Source organism: Uloborus diversus, chromosome 1 (genome assembly GCF_026930045.1).
Source record: "Uloborus diversus isolate 005 chromosome 1, Udiv.v.3.1, whole genome shotgun sequence".
Lineage (NCBI taxonomy): Eukaryota > Metazoa > Arthropoda > Arachnida > Araneae > Uloboridae > Uloborus > Uloborus diversus.
Window position 1 is genome coordinate 264,548,084 of NC_072731.1, and position 21,913 is coordinate 264,569,996.

Sequence of the window (21,913 nt, forward strand, 5' to 3'; positions counted from 1 at the left end):
GTCTGTCGCCATCGTAGTTCCTATACACACATGAACCAATTTTAATTTAGTCATTTCGTTTTTTAAACTTTATTTGAACGAGTGTGTAAAGTGTGTAGTAATAAAGTTTGACTAAAAAAATAAAAAGATGAAAACATGCCTGCCTACTTGTAAACGGAATGCCAGAAACTTGAAACAGTCCCAACTTTTTTACTTCTTGAAGTACAAGGATGTTCCTAAAATGCACTCTGTATTTAAAACTGCAGAGTACTTGGTACTAAAAGACTTACTCCAGATTTCTGATCAAAATTTTAAATGAGTATGAGATCAGTTTTTCATCTTATGTGAGTAAAATATATATTTATTGAAAAATAAATTAAATCTACATATTTTTAGAGTAAATGCTTCTAATAAGAGACTTTCTGTTTAAAATTAAAATAAGTGCACAACATGAATATATATATATATATATATATATATATATATATATATATATATATATATTATTTTTCATAACATAGCTATCGTCTGTGTAGACAATTGAAGATCTAAATGCAGAAAAACCTTTGTGCAACAAAGTAACAGTAGGAAGCACAACGCTATAAAATCAGAAATTATTAATTTGTTATTAACAGACGTGTTTCGAGGTTACCCTTTATAATAAACCTTTCTTTCAGTGGAGAAAAGTATGAGTTTTTCTCGGATGATATTACAGCCAAACGCTCCTTTTTTTTTTTCCTCGTGGAAACCCCGATGCACGGAAGTCACAAACGCTACAATATTAGCTCAAAAAATAGAACTGCTGACAAATTTGAGTTACATTTCCACTGTGTCTTTAGCTGTAGTCCCTTGATGAGAATATGTATTATTTTATTGCACCTAAGGATTCGCTTAAAAACCCAAACATAATAAAATAATAGTTTAAAAAACTAGAAAAGCACGCTTTCGTAGCAAAATGAACTAAAAAGTGAAAAATAATCTTTGAATGATAGTAGTTGACCAATCACCTAATTTTAATGTAATTCAAAAAAAAAAAAAAAACGTGGGGTGCTGTCTATTTACATTTTTGCATGGACAACAAATGAAAGAAATTCAAGACAACTGATAAGAAGCCCCCCCCCCCCCACGCTTTTTTGTATTACATTAAAATTAAGTGATTGGTCAACTACTATCATCCAAAGATTATTTTTCACTTTTTAGTTCATTTTGCTACGAAAGCGTGCTTTTTTAGTTTTTTAAACAATTATTTTATTTTCTTCTTTTTAGTTTAACTTGTTTTACGAAAAAATATTCATTTCAATATTGTTCAAAATCTTTTATATTCATGAAATTTGCCCAAAAAAAGCGACTAAAGGTCTCGGGTGGCATTCGAAACGTGGTCTCTTGAACTCCAAAAAGAGCAACTGTACCCCTTAAAGTGTAATAGCCGAGCTCTAAAAACATTCAACTTCGCTGATAAATTGCCTGTGGAGTATTGTCTAATCCATCTCAGTCATCGATGTATGTGTGCGGAAATCATATCTACATTATTTGAAAATTTGAGATGCATTTGAATAAAAGTTTTGTTCAACAATGGTCTGATCAGCAATGAATTTCCAATGGAAGGCTCACCTAAATTTTGGCATGAAATTAGTTAAAAACAATTATATTTCATGTTCTAATTACCTTGGAACATTGGAACAAATTTTGTCTGATTTAGAAAAATGAAAGGTTTTTGTAGAAATTTTTAAATAATTTTTGCGAGCATTTTTTAATGTATTTTTTTATTTTTTTCCTTTTTCACATTGTTGGATTTATGCCAAAATATTGAATAAAATTGGAGGAAACTAACAATTAAAAGAGTTAATTAATTAATTTGATGATAGAATATTGCATTGTCATCGGGTCTGAGGTCGCGTGCCAAATTTCAAAAGAATCCGATCGCAGGAAGCGGGCGAAATTTGAGCTGCAAGATTCCGTTACAAGATACATACATACATACAGGTGAAGCTAATAAAAGCGTGTTAAAAAAACTACCTGAAGAATCTTCGGAGTTTTAACTTAGTCAATTAAAGCTCTAAAATAGTTTCCTAAAGCATCGAATTAGCAATAATGACCCAAGTAGTGCTCATCACGGGTTAAGTGTTTGCTCACCTGAAATTCATCCAGAACTCCGCATCACGACTCGTTGAAAGTGATGCTGTCATGATGAAACGTTGCATTCTATTAAGTTACAACTATTTATCTTCTGTGACAGTAAGATTGTCATTTTATGTATTTTTCAATTAATCTTCAAACCTTACGAGCTTCAAACATTGAAAAGCAAATCAAAGCTTTTTCGTCTGCAGTGTGAAAGCTATGTCGTCATGACGAACGGCCAATTGTTTTTTTCATTACAGGGAAACATGTCAAGCAGAATTCATTCCAATTTTGACGATACATGTTGTCAGGAGGAAAGTTTTCTTTTGTGTCTATGGAAACTGAACGAATTTATTTAATGTAAAAATAACATTTTTACTTTAATATATATAAAATTTAGTAGTTGATCTTGTCACAAGTACAAAACGTCGATACAGTTGATTACAACCAAAAGAAAAGCTGCAATGGTCAAATAAAAAAAATGTATGCTTTCATTAAACAAAAATAAGAAGTCCCAGAGCATGCCTGTATGTGTGTATGCTTTGTGAAAAAAAAAGAACTGTATGGTATCAAAAAACAAAATGACGAGATCGAATTATAATAAAAAGTAGCAAAAGAAAAAAAAAACTTTTCAAAATTTAATTTAAAGAAAAAATGCTGCTGTAGAAAAATTCATCTGTTGCAGTAAACTCCTTTGCTAAAACTGAATAAAGAGGATAAATTATAATGATTACGTTTTTTTTTTTTTTTTAATGCAAATATATATAGGAAGTGAAAGAAATATGGGGTTTTCCTCATAAGTTTATGCACTTGGAAAACCACGTTGTGGTTTACATCCCGTGAAAATAGATACTAAAAAATAAAACATTCAGAAACTAAAATACCTTATGAATGAAAGTATCTTTATTTCTTCAATATTTGTACGATCTTTCTGCATTTTTAATTTTCAATGTATTTTAAGTTCATACAGACTATACATCTCATTCGGATATATACCGCAATTTTCCTCTGCCTTAATACAAAGCCATTCCTCGAAAATATTTCATCAAAAAGTAAATTTGCGAAATCAAGATAAGCTCTCACGTCCTTTTTTTTTTTTTTTTCTTTTTTCTTTCTTTTTTTTTTTTTTTTTGAATTTAAAAACAGATGGAAAGACAAAGATGACAGCTTCTGCTTTGCAAATATCTAATAAGTAGATTGTTTATTTTATTTACTAGTTATAAAACGAACTTATTAACAAAGGAACAAAAATTTGGAGTTTTATGCATAAGCATTTTCATGTTTACATGAAATACACCACCAGCTCAGTCAATTCAACTTACTGAAATTTTCATGATTAATTCATTGTTTTTATTGTTTGTCACTAATTTTGAAAAATAAATGATGGATGCGTGGAGTTTAAATAGACTCATTCAAACACAATTTTTCTGTAATCCAGGAATTTCCCTCTGCTGACTCTATGCTTTTGTCCAGACCTCACGTAATGCTAAGATATTAAAGTCGCATTTTTTTTTTTAATTGCATTTAATTGTTTAGTAAAATTTTCGAGTTATACTGATTTCAGGTCTATTCTGTCAGTAATTCATCTTTACTTTGGCAAAGCAACTTTAAACTAGGTTCAGCTATGAGTAAAATAACGTTAGAAGTTTTTGAGATTTTAACGTCGTCCAGCAGCGTATTTTAATGTTTGTTACTAATTTTGACAGTTGCCAATCACAAATGACAAGATTTATTCATGCGTGGACTTCAAATCGACTTATTCGAACAAAATATTACCGTTATCCAGGATTTTTTACCTTTGAGTTTATACTTTTATCCAGATTTTACGAAATGATAAAATATTAAAGTCGCACTTTTTTTTTTAAATTGCATTTAATTGTTTAGTAAAATTTATGAGTTATACTGATTTCAGGTCTATTCTGTCAGTAATTCATCTTTACTTTGGCAAAGCAACTTTAAACTAGGTTCAGCTATGAGTAAAATAACGTTAGAAGTTTTTGAGATTTTAACGTCGTCCCGCAGTGTATTTTAATATTTGTTACTAATTTTGACAGTTGCCAATCACAAATAACAAGATTTATTCATGCGTTGACTTCAAATCGACTTATTCGAACAAAATATTACCGTTATCCAGGATTTTTTACCTTTGAGTTTATACTTTTATCCCGATTTTACGAAATGATAAAATATTTAAGTTGCACTTTTTTTTTAATTACGTTGATTTTTAATTTGATTGATTGGTCATTCAGAATTTAGAACGATTTTCTCAATGATTCATGTTTATTTCACTGAAAAAAGTTAAACTGAGTTAAGTTATGATTGAAACAAAATCAAAAAACGTTAAGGCTTATTTTGTCCACCACTGTAGATATAGACAGTTTGGTTGATATAGATATAGATAAATCGGATTTAAATAAACTAACAAATGAAAATTCCAGACAAAGTGCACATCGAGAATTTACAAAAGAACTCTTCCTTCTCGAACAGTCAACTGCTTTTCTAATATCCCAGATACATAGATATATAATGTTTGACGATGACATTTAATACCCACACCACGACGTTAAGAAAACTCTTCACATACACTCAGCAAGAACAAACGAATGTCTCACAGAACTGTGTCCACAGCTTGCAGTCGGCAAACTTCTCATGCCAGGAAGAATCTAAGCCGCCATGACTTACAAAACAACAGTTAACAGCCAATCAAATCCCTTTTAATGCCTTTTCAGCCATTAATGCGTGTTTCGTATTTACATAGATTCGAATTCTCTCTTCAAAGCCTTTTGTACATACACTTGTTTCACTTTGGGCTCATAAAAGTGTCATAAAATTTCAAGCAAATAGGTGAATTTATAGAGCTATAAATTATGTTGTGACACTTTATGCTCGGTTTTGAGTGGATAACAAGTATTTGTGACACGCGAAGATGATAAAGTAAAAAGTTTTATGTGGTTCCCTAAATTAAAGCAATGGTTGCGTATTAAAAAAAGCAATAATGTTCTTCGAAAATCTCTTAAAAGAGCTTTTTGATTTGACTGAGTCGCAGACGAAAAACCAATATAATTTCAAAGGATTTGGAATAAACACATTTATTAGCTTTTGACACTCTCGAGTTAAGCACCAAACTTACAATCATAACTTGTAACTATCTTATGCGATTGATAAATAATATGGTTTTTATGTAATCGAAATGAGAAACTTGTAGTCTTATTTGACCTTTCCTTTAGATTTTCAAAGTTATTGGTTTAGATTGTTTCTATGACGTCAAACCGAATATTATTTTCAAATATTTAGAATGAATACATTTATCATTTTTTGACACTCATAAGTTAAGCATCTAACTTAAAATCATGTCCTGTAATTGTCATATGCAATTTTCAAACAATGTGGTTTTTATGTAATCGAAATGAGAACTTGTGGTCTTATTTGACCTTTCCTTTAGATTTTCAAAGTAATTGGTTTAGATTGTTTTTATGGTTTAGATTGTTTTTATTTGACTGAGTTGCTGACGTCAAACCCAATATTATTTTGAAATATTTGGAATGAATACATTTATCAATTTCACTCACAAGTTAAGCATCTAACTTAAAATCATGCCCTGTAGATGTCAATGCGATTGTCAAGCAATATGATTTTTATGTAATCGAAGTGAGAAACTTGTGGTCTTATTTGACCTTTCCTTTAGATTTTCAAAGTTATTGGTTTAGATTGTTTTTATGGTTTAGATTGTTTTTATTTGACTGAGTTGCTGACGTCAAACCCAATATTATTTTGAAATATTTGGTGAAGCCGCCTGGCTTCAGGGGGAAAAACTAATTTTCCAGCAGTGGACTGTATATTGAGAATGTTGACTGCATTGATGAGTCGTGGTTAAAACAACAACAATTAAATTTATTTGCAATTAGAGTATGAGCATAACATTAAAGTAAGACTAGGATACGCATGTATCCTTGCAAGGGATTTGGGAGCGAGAGCCCTATGGCTGCATCCGCTAGCTACAACGTTGGAAGTGCATCTCCGAGGGGTGGTTTCCCACGCTCCTCTCACAATGGGGGCTTTAGGGTTGCTTGGCGAAGAAAAGAGCCAAGACCCCAAGCGTTGCTCCTTATCGCTCGGGGGCCCGCGCAAAGGCGTTAACATTTGGAATGAATACATTTATCAATTTCACTCACAAGTTAAGCATCTAACTTAAAATCATGCCCTGTAGTTGTCAATGCGATTGTCAAGCAATATGATTTTTATGTAATCGAAGTGAGAAACTTGTGGTCTTATTTGACCTTTCCTTTAGATTTTCAAAGTTATTGGTTTAGATTGTTTTTATGGTTTAGATTGTTTTTATTTGATTGAGTTGCTGACGACAGAACCAATATTATTTTGAAATATTTGGAATGAATACATTTATCAATTTTTGTCACTCACAAGTTAAGAATCTAACTTAAAATCATGTCCTGTAGTTGTCATAGGCGATTATCAAACAATATGATTTTTATGTAATCGAAATGAGAAACTTGTGGTCTTATTTGACCTTTCCTTTAGATTTTCAAAGTTATTGGTTTAGATTGTTTTTATGGTTTAGATTGTTTTTATTTGATTGAGTTGCTGACGTCAAACCCAATATTATTTTGAAATACTTGGAATGAATACATTTATCAATTTTTGTCACTCACAAGTTAAGCATCTAACTCAAAATCATGTCCTGTAATTGTCATATGGGATTGTCAAACAATGTGGTTTTCATGTTATCGAAATAAGAAACCTGTGGTCTCATTTGACATAACATTTTAGTTTTTTGTAATTTTTTTTTTGGGGGGGGGGCAGTTTTTTCCTATAGTTACTAACAAAATGCTTTAAGTCTTAAAAGCTAACAAGACTTCGCTCATTACAACAGTAAAAATTTCAAACCTAAGTTGAACTACATTATAAAATGAGCGTGGAACGTTTTTGAGCAATCACGATTGCTTATTATTCTCATTTGACTGTTTTGATGTGATATGATTTTATTTTCCCCTCGCCTTCCTCTGCAGCACCACCATTTACCGGCCTCACGATGCTGTTCCTCTTGCGAAAACCGTCTCCATGTTGCGTCCATATCCTACACACACACACACACGCACGCATACATACACACACCTACAAATGCACACACATACACACACTCCTACACACACACACACACTCATGCCTGCACACAGACACAAACACACACACGAACGCCTACACGCCCACGCGCGTACACACACACACAGCACTGCATACACAACACGCACACACACACACACATGCGCCTACACAAAAACACACGCGCATACCTACACACACACGCTCGTGATTGCGAAAAACATAATTTTAATTTAAGATGCCAAAAATTCAAATTAATATAATTTTCATTGAATTATAATCAGTTTTAGGGGAAGAGGTATAAGCAGCGCAACTTATTTTAAGAAAGTTGGTTAAACGGACTGAGAAATCAGTATTAGTGACCAAGAATTTTGTATTTTCTGCTGAGGATCTGAAAGAATCATTTCGTTTCTAAGTGTTGTCTAAAAAGAGAGAAGGAGATATCGAACTACTGAATTACCCTCCCCCCTTTTCGCCGACATTTAAAATTTCCTTCCCCCTTAAATACTAGGATAAGGTTGAAACTGAAAGGGGGGGGGGATTTCCTGTCGGTGAAAAGTAGGGGACACCTAACCACCAACCTGTATGTGTAAGGGGGAGGGGGGGACTTTTACTCATGTTGCTAAAATGAACGTCACTGAAATTGAAGAATATTACTGATTGGACAATTTGGGGGAGCAGCTATTTTTTGTTCACAAAACGAACCGCGAGTGAAATCTGTGCCCTACATTTGGCACTATGGGGTCTTTCCAAAGTTTTAAAAGTATTTTTTTCTGAAAGAGCATGCTTAAAAATATAGGATCTGACCATTTTTTAAGTAATTTGTTTAAGTTTAATATTTTTAAAAAAATTACTTTTATCGGTGCACTTTCATTGTTTACGCTTCTGCCGATGACATCACAAATGATGAAATGCCATTCAGTGTTGCCACCCACAGAGTGCAATATTTAATTCGCATCTTTACTTCACGTGTACTGGCAACGATAGGGTTGATAGCAAGCGTAGAGCGCAATATTTAATTCGCTTCTTCATTATCATAACGTGGAATCACGGCAGACAGATGCGCCATAAGTACATCATCTGTGACCTCTTAAAGACCACGCCTTGTTTGAAAAATCGGACGTTTAAAAAAATTAATAAAAAAATAATTGTTGGGAAAATGAAAATATTTTCTGGGTCTATGTTTTTTGCTTATTCTACCAATTTTAGTGACTAAAAGTATTACTTTTGACTGAAAGGAATAACCCCATTCTGCCAAATGGTGGGCACACTTAAATTGTGCGGGGCTCAAAGAGTCGGTTATGTTTGCGATTTCTGTAAATATTTTTTTCCGTGCAATAAATAAGTTCTTTACCATTTTGTGTACTTTTAATCTGTTTTTAAACTATTTTTGGTGATTTTTTTGAAGGGTGCCCATATTTACAACCCATTTTTTCTTGTGCTGTTTTTAAAGCTTTTTGTAAATCGCTGTTTTGGAAATGAAATCATTTATATTAACCATTATTACGCCTTCTCGCATATAAGATACTTTCTGTAGTTGTTAATAAAAGACAAAAAATCTAGATGTTTTCGAATTAAAAGTAACTTTAAATCAAAAACAAAAGAGGGTACCCATATTTACTACTTTTCTTCTAATATTTTTTTTTTATTTTTTTCTCTTAAATTTTACTAAACTGTTTACTATCATTTTTTATTTAATGGGAACGTAAAAATTAGCCCTATTCATTATGCACCCCGGAAGTTTAAACGGTTTCAACTCGATCATGTGATAAATTGGACACCTTATTGGTAAATTGGATGTGGTTTCGTTTACATGACTGATGTAAAATGACATTAAAAAACTCTACAGGTACGACAATCGCCCTGCATGACTTTTATAATACGATTCAGTTTGGAAAGGAAAATTCTTTAAACCCACACTCATTTCAGCGAGAGTAAAAAAAACACTGATCTTACTTAAATAACTGACTTCCAGATATTTAAATATCTTTTTTGAAATCAAGCCAAAGCCAGAAATGCGAGTTATTCTTGATCAGCTATAATTGACTAAATGAGAACCAAAAAATAAAGAGTAAAACTTTTTACTTCCTTTTCAAAAAAGGAAATATTGTATTCGCGAAAAAAATTTCACTCAAAAATCGACCTTAATTTCCATTTTTCTCACCCTTGAATGACTGTTGAGCTTTTTTTTCGACCGGACCACACGTGGATATATGCCTAGTAACGTACAGACACCTGAAATATCCATTTTGACGACCCCTGAGTTAATTACAACGAATTTTCTCGTGACGTACGTATGTATGTGCGTATGTGTGTATGTATCGCGCATAACTCAAAAACGGTATGTCGTAGAAATTTGGTACGTAGATTCCTAGTGGGGTCTAGTTGTGCACCTTCTCTTTTGGTTGCATTCGGATGTTCCTAAGGGGGTCTTTTGCTACTTTTTGGGGGGAAATCATTGTTAATTTCGATGTAAACTCAAGTGCTGTTATAATTTGTCGGACACTTGGCGATATATCGCCAGTCTTTTGGTCGCCAAATTGGTGACAAATTTGGCGATTAAAAAAAAAATTAATTTGGTTTTAATTTGGCCACTGTTGGTGATATTTAGAGAGTTAATGACTGAATCACATTAAAATTGCCAATAATGGGAAAGTAACATTAAATTGGGGTAAAAGGAAGTCATGTGATGCACACATCAGTTCGTTTAAAGAACGATTTTAGAATCTGAGCTATATCAGCTTAATAATATTTTATTTAGTAAATTTTTGGTGCAAATCTCCTGGAAGTATGCCTCATTGTAGTTTTTCAAAGGTGTAATTGCGTATCTGTTAGGAAAAAATCCGTGAAAACTGCTATAACGTGTCAAAACAACCATCTGACTCCGCGCCAAATACCGTACGGTATCTTCAGATTTTAAATGTATCCATTTAATTATTTCATTATTGCATCTTTCTTCTGCATCTTTTTTGCGTGGTTTAGAATTAAAAAATCATTGTTCATTACATAATTTATGTTACCTGATTTTTGCTACCGAAGCACGTGTCGGAGGTGGCAAATGATCACGCTTAGACTGACAGGGTCAAATCCGAAAAAACATTCATAATTATTTTCAAAAATACTTCGTGAGATCATCAAAGTAGAACTCAAATTATCCAACATCCGACTTGCCGAATCGCTTTTAGAATTCAAAAAAAAAAAAATACGGCTTATGCGCTCGTATTGCCATTCTTCAAAATAATGATTCTGCCTTCCTGCACTCCACTCTAGTCAAAGGGCTTACTTTGAAGCATGTAATTGAAGCAAAAAGCAATGACTTACATTTGCAGCACTGTATGTGTACATAGTACACAGCGTACTGATGTACAGCACTCGTAAGTATACTTAGCATGATGAAGTGTTACCTTCCCATTTTATTAATTTAAAAAATTATTTCTTAAAATCTAGTTTTTTTCGCTCATTTTCAACATACATTCAGTAATTGATCAAAAAAAACCCTTTTTTCGGAAGAATCCAGTTATCCGAATTTTTGATTATCCGAATGGGGCTCGGTCCCAATTGATTCGGATAATTGAAGTTCTACTGAGCTTATAATGTGAAAATTCCATGAATCCTAGAACTCAAAGACCAATAGAGCACACACACTTCGAGTCCACTAACTTTTCAAGCCTAATTCCCTTTGTAAATAAGTATATGTGTGTGCATATAAGTGTATAGATGTATATATATGTGCATGTGTATATGTTAGGTATGGGTATGTATATGTACCTCATCGTCATTTTCTCTTCCGTTTCTTTTTTTTTCCTCCCCTATAACTGCCATGATACCCTCACCCGGTTAAGCTAGAAATGGCAGAAACAGAGGTATCATTAGTTTAAAAAAATAAAATAAAATAAAACCTTTTTTTCCAGTATCATAGCAACACTTTGAATTCAAAAAAATGAAATCTAAAAAAGGAGTTGTTTTTCATTTCTTGGAAGATAAAAAACGACCACTGATGGACTGCTTAAAAACTCATTTCCTCTTTAAAAGTTCTCAGCAACGTTAAAAACTGTAGCATTTTTTGTGCGTCTCTGAGAGTATATGTTAACATTATTTTTAACTGGGAGAGTTTTCTCAGTCCTGTGTATCTTTTTATTTTGTGTGTGTGGGGGGGAAGGGGGATAAAAATGGCAAAAGTATTACAGCCTAGTAAATGAACACATGTAGCCAGTGGACAAACATGTTCTCTAGTCAGTAAATTACCGCCCAATACCCAGGGCTAAAGCAGAAATACATGAAATACACCGCCAGCTCAGTCATTTGAATATACCATACCTTGCCTTCAATCTTCGAGTTGAACCGAACCATTGCTTCGGTCACTCGTCTGGTTTGCGCTAATTCTATATTAGCTACCAGTTTGTTTGGCACTCTAGGCTTCCTTAAGAGGTTTTCCATCTCCAGCTCAGTCACTTTCCTATGCCGGGCTGATGAGTGCTAATAAGCACGAAACTGCAGTCCTAGGCTGGAAATGACTGAGCTGGCGATGTATTTCATGTACGTTCTCTAGTCTTTCTTCTTAAATGCAAAGAAGGAAACCACTTCTGCCAATGCGTGCAAGAAACATCTTTCACTTCTTCTTTTTTCCTTTTTAATTACGAGCTATTCATTTAGGACGGGGGGGGGGGGGGGGAGCTAACCCCTTTTCGGTAGGTCTACCCTACTTACCCAAGATTTACTTTTTATTGGATATTCAGAATCAAACTCTGTTTGGAAATACTTTACAACTGATATTTGAAGCATTGTGCATAATTAAAACAGCACGAATTTGTTCCTTGAAACCAATAAGTTACAATCCTCCATTGCTTCCTTATCTCGACCCTTGAATATAAATTTTTATCGACGCGAGTGAAAACATATCCCTGATTCCCGAAAGCAAAGCATTTGCTCTGGCTAATTCTCAACGCATCCTTTTCTTCCAGACAATACGTGCTGGATCTTTCGGACGGCATTGAAGATCCCGGCGGGGTTAAATGGGATTTGTGTCTCTGCCTGCTCTTCAGCTGGATCGTAGTGATTGCATGTTTGCTTAAAGGAATAAAAACATCGGGGAAGGTAATTATGTTTATTTTAGTGGCGACTGATTCTTTTCCTCGCTCGAATCTTAACGCGTTGATTAAAAGAATAGTTAGATATTGTTGTCTCGCAGATTCTTTTCAATGGTGTTTATGCTCGAGATAAAAACGGCTCTTTGGCATGCCATTGAAATGTTACACTAAATTATTTTTATCTTTAAAATGATCAGTTATCCAACGTTTTATAGTGCAAAAAATGCCAGTTGAAGTAAATTGCATTTTTTGTGCTTCAAAACGTTGGACAACTGATTATTTTAAAGGGTTACAGTACCTCAAAAATGATGAAACGATCAAAAAATTTTATTGCTTATTTAAAAACTATTCTGAACACAGGGGAAAAGTTTCATTGCTTTAGTTCAAATATTTAACACTAGAACGACTGACATTTTCTGTATACCTAGAAAGACTGAAGGGGCCAGTGTGGCCCCTACCCATTTTTGGAGTGAATTCTTTGAAAAATTCTTCTTGAGGGAGTCCATATGCCTGATACACCTTCTTTCATGACTAAATAAAAACTTAGTACTTAATTATTTTTAGTTTTTCTCTCTATACTGGGCAAAAGGTTGAATTAGTTTTCCTTTCTAAGAGCAATGGCCACCGTTAGGATAGTAAGCAGTCGGTACTGTTTATAGCATTTGGATATCCAATCGGCTGCATAAAGAGGAAGTTACAGGTTAAACTAGAATGAATGGCATTTTTTTATGCTACAACAATTAGGAGAAAGGAAAAAAATTAATTTTTTAATTGTCAAAATGCTTAGGGGCCACTGTGGCCCCTCCCGTCTTTCTAGGTATAAGGATCAATATTAACAGTACTATGGGGCGAATGATTAAATGATTAAACAAGCATTCAAATAGTGTCATATAATGAAAAGTCAGAAAATTCCATTAAGTTCCGTTAGATATTATCCGTGTTATTAAACAACAAACTGCAGCGAAGGGCCACACAGGCCCCTCCGTCTTTCTAGTGTTAAAAAGTTATGAGTGGTTTTAGGCCATGCTCCCTATGTGTTCTTATGCAAAAGAAAAACTTCAAATCACTTTTTCTCGATGATGTTTTTTTTTTGTGTTTTCATGTCATTAGAAACCCTAAGGATTTTTTTCTATTAAAGATACAGCTTTAAAGTAATACTTTTTGCAATTGGGATAACCTATTTGACAAAACTGTGCATTGGATAAGCATTTTATAAATTATTCTAATGTTTAGAGCATGTTAAACCTTTAAAAACCATTTTTTTTTAACTTTGATTTTTTACATAATTAATCACAGAACACTTTCTAATGAACTCATAAGCAAATGAATGCACAGATTTTTAGAGATGATTATAGTGATCGTTTTTCAAAAAACTTTTTTTAAATTAGTGAAAAAATAAAAAAGCCTTAGGGATTTCAAAAAACTGAAGTTTTCCTCAATTTTTTGAATTTTCAAAAAAAGTAGGCAATATTTTTAAATTTTGAAAATAAATTATTGATTACGAAATAAGTATGCATGTTATGGTTTCAAAGATATATAAAATTTACTTAAATTTTTAAAAAATACTTGAAAGGTACTGTGACCCCTTAATTTTCAGCACAAAGGTATTTAAGGTTTTTTCCTATATTTATTTGATATTGGACTAATTTGAGGTAAGGCATTTTCAACATAAATTATTTCCCTTGTTCGAATCTTAGTACATTGATAAAAGGTAGCGTTCAACATTACCAGGGGTAGAAGTGATCGATTTGTCACATATAGGACATTTTCCACAAAAAACATAGGACAAATATAGGACACATTATATGAATAGTTTCGCTATGAAAAAAGAAATAATACATGCATATTATTTGTTTATTCTTATCAATGATTCTGTTTTTTAAAAAAACCTTCAAACAAAATTATAACTTACACCTGAAATGACTTTCCTGTAGTTGAAAGAATAATTTTTGAAAAAAGTGTACTTTGTACACACACACACACAAAAAAAAAAAGAACAAAGTGAAATTTATTGATAATTAACACAGCAACTCACAATTTTTGCGGGGATAGAAGTGTCACAAACATAGCTTATATAAATAAATAAAAAGTCTTTGTGTTGAGAACTAACAGGAAATAACCAATGCTTTGTAGCACAAACATACAGATATTTTGTTCTATAAAATTCCACAAAAAGAAAAGTTGCAAAAAGACTATTATAACATTCCGATCAGAAAATGCACTGAACACAAAAATATACCCGCGAAAACAAAAACCAAAAACAAAAAAAAAAAAAAAAACCACGAAAACAAAACCAAAAAAAACCACGCTGGAAAACAAAACAAACTGCTGTTGCCAAACGCAAAATTCTAAAACCAACTTCAGAATTCGTTTTCGAAACTCCACCCACTACAGTGACGTCATATTGCTGTGGCCAATGAGAGAAGATGCCTGTTGCAGGATTTAGTGAGTTGTGTTTTTTAATTTGCAAATTCGTTTGCACACGTACTTTCGACGAAAAATCCGAAGTCAGATAGTTTGTTTACTGTTGCTTTAAAGAAATAAATTGGATAAAAAACAGGAATATAGGAAATATAGGACATTTTCCAAAAATATGGGAAATATAGGACGATTTTCATACTTTTTTGAAAATATAGGAAATATAGGATATATAGGACCACTTCGACCCCTGCATTACTGAATGAGAAATTCTTTAAAAAAGCATTTTCTTCTACGTTTAAAGGAAAAAAAACTTATTTAACATTTCTTAAAATGATGTGCTAAACTAAAATGATGTGGTAATACATGAAATACACCGCCAGCTCAGTCCTTCCAGCCGAGGACTGCAGTTTCGTGCTTATTAGCACTCATCAGCCCGGCATAGGAAGTGACTGAACTGGAGGTGGAAAACCTCTTAAGGAAGCCAAGAGTGCCAAACAAACTGGTAGCTAATTTAAAATTGGCACTGACCAGACGAGTGAGTGAAACAATGGTTCGGTTCAACTCGAAGATTGAAGGCAAGGCATGGTAATTTCAGTAAGTTACCACCCTATATGTAGGCAAGGCATTATAATTTTAGTAAGTTACCGTCCTATAACTTACTGAATTTATGTGGTAATATATTTCAATATTTATTTGAGATAGGAATTTTTTGCTCTAGTGGCATTTCTGACACATAAATTTTCTTGAATAGTTTGTTCTAGTTACGCGCATGAAACACATTATTTCTCTTATTCGAATCTTAGTATATTGATGAAAAGAAGAGTTCAAAATTATTGCTTTAAGAACTCTTTAAAAATATATTTTTTGCTAGATTTAAAAAAAAAAAAAACTTTTTTGACATTTATTGAAATGAAGTGCTAAACTGAAATGATATGCTAATGTGTTTCTATCTTTATTTGAGATAAGAATAATTAATTTTTGTGCCAATGTTAAATTATTCGGTTCCTTGTTAGAATCTTGAGGCATTGGTTAAAAGAATTGTTTCACATTGTTGCAGATTTGTTGCATTCGTTTTAAATTGTGTTCTCTGTTCGAGATAAAAACCGCATTGACATCCATTGAAATGATACGGTAAAGTATTACTATCTTTACTTGAGATGGGAATACATTATTTTAATGAAATTGCTAATTTATTTTGTCCTCTGTTCGTATGTTAATACGCTGACTAAAAGAAACGTTTGACGGTGTTGCATCCCAGATTCTCTATAAAATTTATTTTCAGCTCGAGATAGAAAAAAAAAAAGAAAAAAAAATTAATTTGAATTTTGTCATCTTGAATTCAAATTATGTTTTCGCAATCACAAGTGTGTGTGTGTGTGTGTGTGTGTGTGTATGTAGGCGTGTGTGTGTGTGTGTATGTAGGCGTGTGTGTTTGTGTGTGGAGGTATGTGTGTTTGTGTGTGGAGGTATGTGTGTTTGTGTGTGGAGGTATGTGTGTTTGTGTGTAGGGGTATGTGTATGTGTGTGTTTGTTTGTGTGTGTATGTGAGTGTGTAGGTGTGAGTGTGTGTGTGTGTATGTGAGTGTGTAGGTGTGTGTTTGTGTGTGTATGTGTGTGTATGTTTTTGTGTATGTGTGTAGGTGTATGTATGTGTGTGTATGTGTTTGTATGTGTGTAGGTGTATGTATGTGTGTGTATGTGTTTGTATGTGTGTGTAGGTATGTATGAGTGTGTATGTGTTTGTATGTGTGTGTAGGTATGTATATGTGTGTGTGTAGGGTAGGTGCTTGTATGGGGGTATGCGTGTAAGGATATGGACGCAACCTGGAGATGACTTTCGCTAGAGGAGCAGCAGCGTGAGGAGCCGGTCGACGGTGATGCTGCAGAGGGTGCTGGCGAGAAAATAAAATCATAGCACATCAAAACAGTCAAGTGAGAGCAATAAGCAATCGTGATTGCTCAAAAATTACATCCATTGAAATGATGTACTAAATTATCTCTATTTTTGCCTTATATGGGAACACTAGTTAGCAACGCTTAACTATTTATTACCTTGTTCTAATCTTGAGACATTGATAAAAAAATAATAATAACTCAACGACGCTGCAGTATAGATTCCTTTAAAATGTATTTTCTGCTCGAAATAAACACCGTATATACTAGATATCCATTGAAATGATATGCTGCATCATTCCTATCGTTATCCGATGCAAAAATTTCAACTAATCTAATCTTTATTTTGTTGAAAACTCACCCTTGTTTAATGTATATTTGTATTTACGGTTTATAATTACCTTCATTTTTCATCATTCTAAAAGAGACTGCACGTTGCAGGTCGTTGATTTGTTGATCTGTTAATCGTGGAGAACAAAAGTCCTGCTGGTTTGTTGATCGCAATGATTAAAAGACTTCCCAAAGCAATATAAACATAGTTGGAACTAATTATATTTATTTTAGGAAAATCGCTAACTTAGTTTTGCCCTTGTTAGAATCTTAAGACATTTATTAAAAGAATGGTTTGAAACGGTTACAGTTAAATTATTTAAAATACACTTCATGTTTGAAGTAAAAGCCGCGTTTTAACATACATTGAAGTGAAATGCTTAATTATTCTTATTTTTATCCTATTGCAGTCTCTAAAAACACCCATTTTAAAGAGAAAAACATCATCATAATGACGTGAACAGCTTCTTTAATGATATCCATAGCAATTTAAGACCCGATTCCCTATAAATGGACAATTATCTCCAAACACTTTTTCCGAAAATCGGCAAAAAAGAGCATCAAGTAAGTTGTTTGCGAATACTTACCAGTTGAGTTAAAGATCAATCAAAAAAAAAAAAAAAAATGGATTGTTTTTAAACACACCAAGATTTTAATGCCTCAAAGTCACCCTAGGTGAAAATTTAAAAGAAATTGCCTGCCGCTGTCCTAAAACAGAATAAAAATCAGTCGAGCATAAATTTGAAAACGAATTCCATTTTTTTTTAAAATAAATCCAGTAAAATGAGCATGAATCTTTACTAATAATAAAGCTGAAAGTCTCTCTGTCTGTCAGGATCTCTGTGACGCGCATAGCGCCTAGACCGTTCGGCCGATTTTCATGAAATTTGGCACAAAGTTAGTTTGTAGCTTGGGGGTGTGCACCTCGAAGCGATTTTTCGAAAATTTGATGTGGTTCTTTTTCTATTCCAATTTTAAGAACAAAATTATCATAAGATGGACGATTAAATTACGAAATTATCATAATGTGGAACCGTAACATGGGTACAAGCCAATTGGCGAGAAAATTCACCATACATTATTTGCAAATATACAGGCTAACCAAAAGACCTTTTAATTTTTCTATTACGGGCAAAGCCGTGCGGGTACCACTAATACGTAATGAAATTCTCAATAATCTTCTTTAGAATAAGGACCAAAACCTCTAAAACTCTTTAGACTGAAGACAACAATCATGCAAAATGAACAGTTCATTTTTAATTTTATAATCTATTCATTTAGAAACTTAATTTCTATGAATTTCAATCATACCAGGCATGAAGTTAGAAAACTCATCGGTAAATGAAGACAACAATTTGAAAACCAGTTAATTATTGCCCTTGTTTATTCACGCAGCAAAAATAATAATAATAATAATAATTTACCAAAAAAAAAAGATAACTTGATCTTTGTTGCAGATATTTTACACCCCTTAATGTTCATCGGTCAAAAATAAAATAGCGTTTTAATAATTTTCATAAGTTTCAAGATTTAAATTTTAGCTTTTATAACATAAATGATGCATCGCTCAATTCTATCATAACCTATTAACATTCAAAGTCACGTAAAAAATTAATAAGAATTTGCACTCAATTGTTTGGCAACGCTATTTAAAACAACGATAAAACGAAAGCGGGGCGAATTTCCATATGTTGTGTTTAATTGTATCATAATTCAATTAATGCGCATAAAAAATAGTATTTAATTTGCGAAATCATAGCAAAAGGAAAATTAATGCATATGAATTTTTTCTCAAAAAAGATGTAATTCTTATTCGTGGGACTCGGTTTGGAAATTAATTTTTATTGAGTTTGAAATTAAAATAATAAGCAGAACATTCATGAATAAATTTTGGCAATTGTTAAGATAAAATATTCATTAACAAAAATGAGTGAAAAATCTGTCATATTTGTTTTGGCAAAATACGTGTAATTAAAACAGAGTTTACATTTGCGTAGCTGCGTGAAGGAAAAGTAATTTAATTTGCACTTTTTGGAGCTGCCACTTTGGTTTGGAAAAAGTTCTTTCAATTTAGGAAAATTTTATTAAAAGAAAGATTTTATTGAGTTGGAAATGTTGTGGGAAATTGAAGTATATGGGCAGATGTCGAATCAAACTTATGAAATGCCTGTGATAATATTTTTTTTCTTTTTTCGTAAATGTAGGAGTGTAAAGCAAAAATTGTTTTGAAATCAATAAAAATATCTTCAAAGTGAATATTATAAAAGCAAAACGAAAATTTGTATTCATCGTGTTTTTTTTTTTTTTTTTTCAAAGCTATGTTTCAAACGTGATGGATTTTATGCTACTTCCTTCATACATCCCATTCATATCAAACAAAAAAAAAAAAATAGAATAAGGCAGGAGTTAATACACAAAGGCGCGTTATTTGCAACCAATTAACCAATTGCTTTGAAACTTGACAGATTTACGTTTGATGAAAAAAAATATATTATCTTTTATGATATGCTATTTGTATTTTAAAAAGAAAAAAATGCAAAATTGTTGCAATAATCACAATTGTTTCGTTTCATATTTATTCTGCTGCAGGGTTCGTTGATTTAAATCAGCTTAATTTAAATCGTGATTAAAATCATGATTTAAATCAAGTGATTTTAAAAAATCATTGATTTAAATCAATTGATTTGAATTAGGTGATTTTTTTTAACAAAATCATTAATTAAAATCCGTTGATTTTACTTTTATAAATTAATTTTGCATTTTTAGCATGTATTGCTCTAAATTTAACTACACTGCATTGTACTATCTTAATTCAACAAGCAAAACCACATAGATCCCTCTTTCTGTGTGTGTAACAGATTTTCACTCTATTGCTTCTACTCCAAAACAACAGTTTAGACTAAAATAAAAATTCGGAGTTTTTCTTATACACCATGACTGATATAGTTCAGAAAAGTAATTGTTCAACATATTATTTTACACTAAAAACATACATGATAATGGAAACCTTATGTTTAAGCAAAGCATTAAAAAAATAACATCTTATCTAAGCATTATAATGTATTTATAAATCTTAAAATATTACTGAATAGTTAGAGAACTTATCTTAATTTTAAAAGTAAGTTGAAAGGATTTATCTATTGTATGAAATATGTTATGCTTATAAATGTAAAGTAATTAATATCTACAAATTTTGGAACATTTTTTAAAAAAAATAAAAAATATATATGATTTAAATTTTAAAAAATCCAATTTAAATTTAAAAAATCCGACTTTTTTGATTTTTTTTTTTTTAATCAAAAAAATCACGAACTTTGTTTTGCTGTAGGCAGGTTAACAACAGTATCTGCAGAAATGGTTTTTCGAGATATTTGAAGGAACGTGTTTTGAATTCAATACTAACACTAGAGATATGTTGGAATTGGACGTTTTTTCGCGCTTTTTTTTCTAAGGAAAACAAATAAGTAAACTTGTACAATAAGGCTAAAGTACAATAGATGACAAAACTGCAAAAAGGAAAAAAAGGAAAAAGGAAAAATCCGCAGTTACAGCCTTTTATCAACCCACGACAGTATTGTGCACGGTAAATGTAATTTACAATGCAACGCATTTTAGAAATATTTTTATAATGTGACACTTTAGTGCAATGTAAAAAGATTGGTTTGTACAAATATTTTTCTCTTAGCGTTTTTAATTATATTAAATGGGTTTATGTGTTCACAAAGAGTAATTTTTACTTTCAGGTTGTATATTTTGCCGCTACTTTCCCTTATTTTGTACTGCTGGTCCTTTTAGTAACTGGTTTACTACAAGAAGGAGCCATCAACGGAATTTTATATTTCATATCACCAAATTGGAGGAAACTTCTCGATATTAAGGTACATGTTTTGAACATAACCACTGATATTAATTCCCTAAAATTCAATAAGATGATTTTTATGCCCTTTAAAGTTAAATTTAAGCAGTTATTCATTTCGTTTTAAATAAATGACAACTAAAACTCAATAGGGAAGTTGCAACCTATTAAATGTTCATATTTTGGCTGTTGGATATTGTTAATTGACCCTCAAAACTAAAAAATTCACCATCGGCGAATTTTAAAACACCGTGGTTGATTTTTAATTAATTTTTAAAAATCCACGCGCAAAAGTGCGCTCTTCTGAAACGTCACGAGCCTACGTCACAGGGCGCGAATGGGCATCCTTCCGCCGAAGATCCCTTGTTTTCGCTAGGGACATTTTGAGCGCGCTGATATTTTTATTTTTTAGAAATTCAATAATCCTTTTGAACACACTACGGAGACCGGATTCGTTAAAGCACAATCTGAATAATCTTGCTCATGTAACATCAATGATGATATTCGAATATTTCCGAGAGGTTTAATGTTCCAGAAACGCGAGGAGATAAGCCTTTTACGTTTCGTCTTCGAAGTCGAATACGTGACCCTCGGCTTCTCCCCTATCGGAAGAGCGCATGACGTCACTTCCTATGCCATTTGACGTCACAAGCGCTTGAACTTTAAAAACTAATTTAAAAAAAACTACTTATCGTATCGCAAAAATTTTTTCACCTATGATGTTCATACATGTTACTCTATCATATAAAAATAAAATTGAAAAATCGAAAACTTCCCTATTAGTAGAATGTCGGTAAGCAAATGCCAAATCTTCAAAAGCATTCAATGGTGTAACGGCAAAGTGTGGTTCTGATAAGGTGATCTGTAATCTTGACAGTGTTTACTTATTTTTAGGGTAACTGCCAAGGTTACTTATCACTGAGATGAGTTGAGTTACTTTCGTTGAAGTTTTACCAAAGTATCCCAACTCAAATGGCCACCAATACCAAGTACTTTTTTCAATCTCCCCCAAAATAAATATACGTTGTCAAGGTCGTGATCCAACTTATCAGAGAGACATATATTGAGACATTTTTTGACCAAAAATAATGTGCCTTCGTCGAGACATAGG

General features: G+C 32.4%; 1 protein-coding gene across 1 annotated transcript in view; it reads left to right on the plus strand.

Annotated features, from left to right (window-relative positions):
- Positions 1-21,913, plus strand: part of LOC129227390 (sodium-dependent proline transporter-like) — a gene marked incomplete in the record, with an annotated part of 96,150 nt that overhangs the window by 17,021 nt on the left and 57,216 nt on the right. The window contains 2 exon segments of the mRNA XM_054861944.1: positions 12,177-12,309; positions 20,690-20,824. Of these exon segments, the coding sequence (XP_054717919.1) occupies positions 12,177-12,309; positions 20,690-20,824 (268 nt within the window).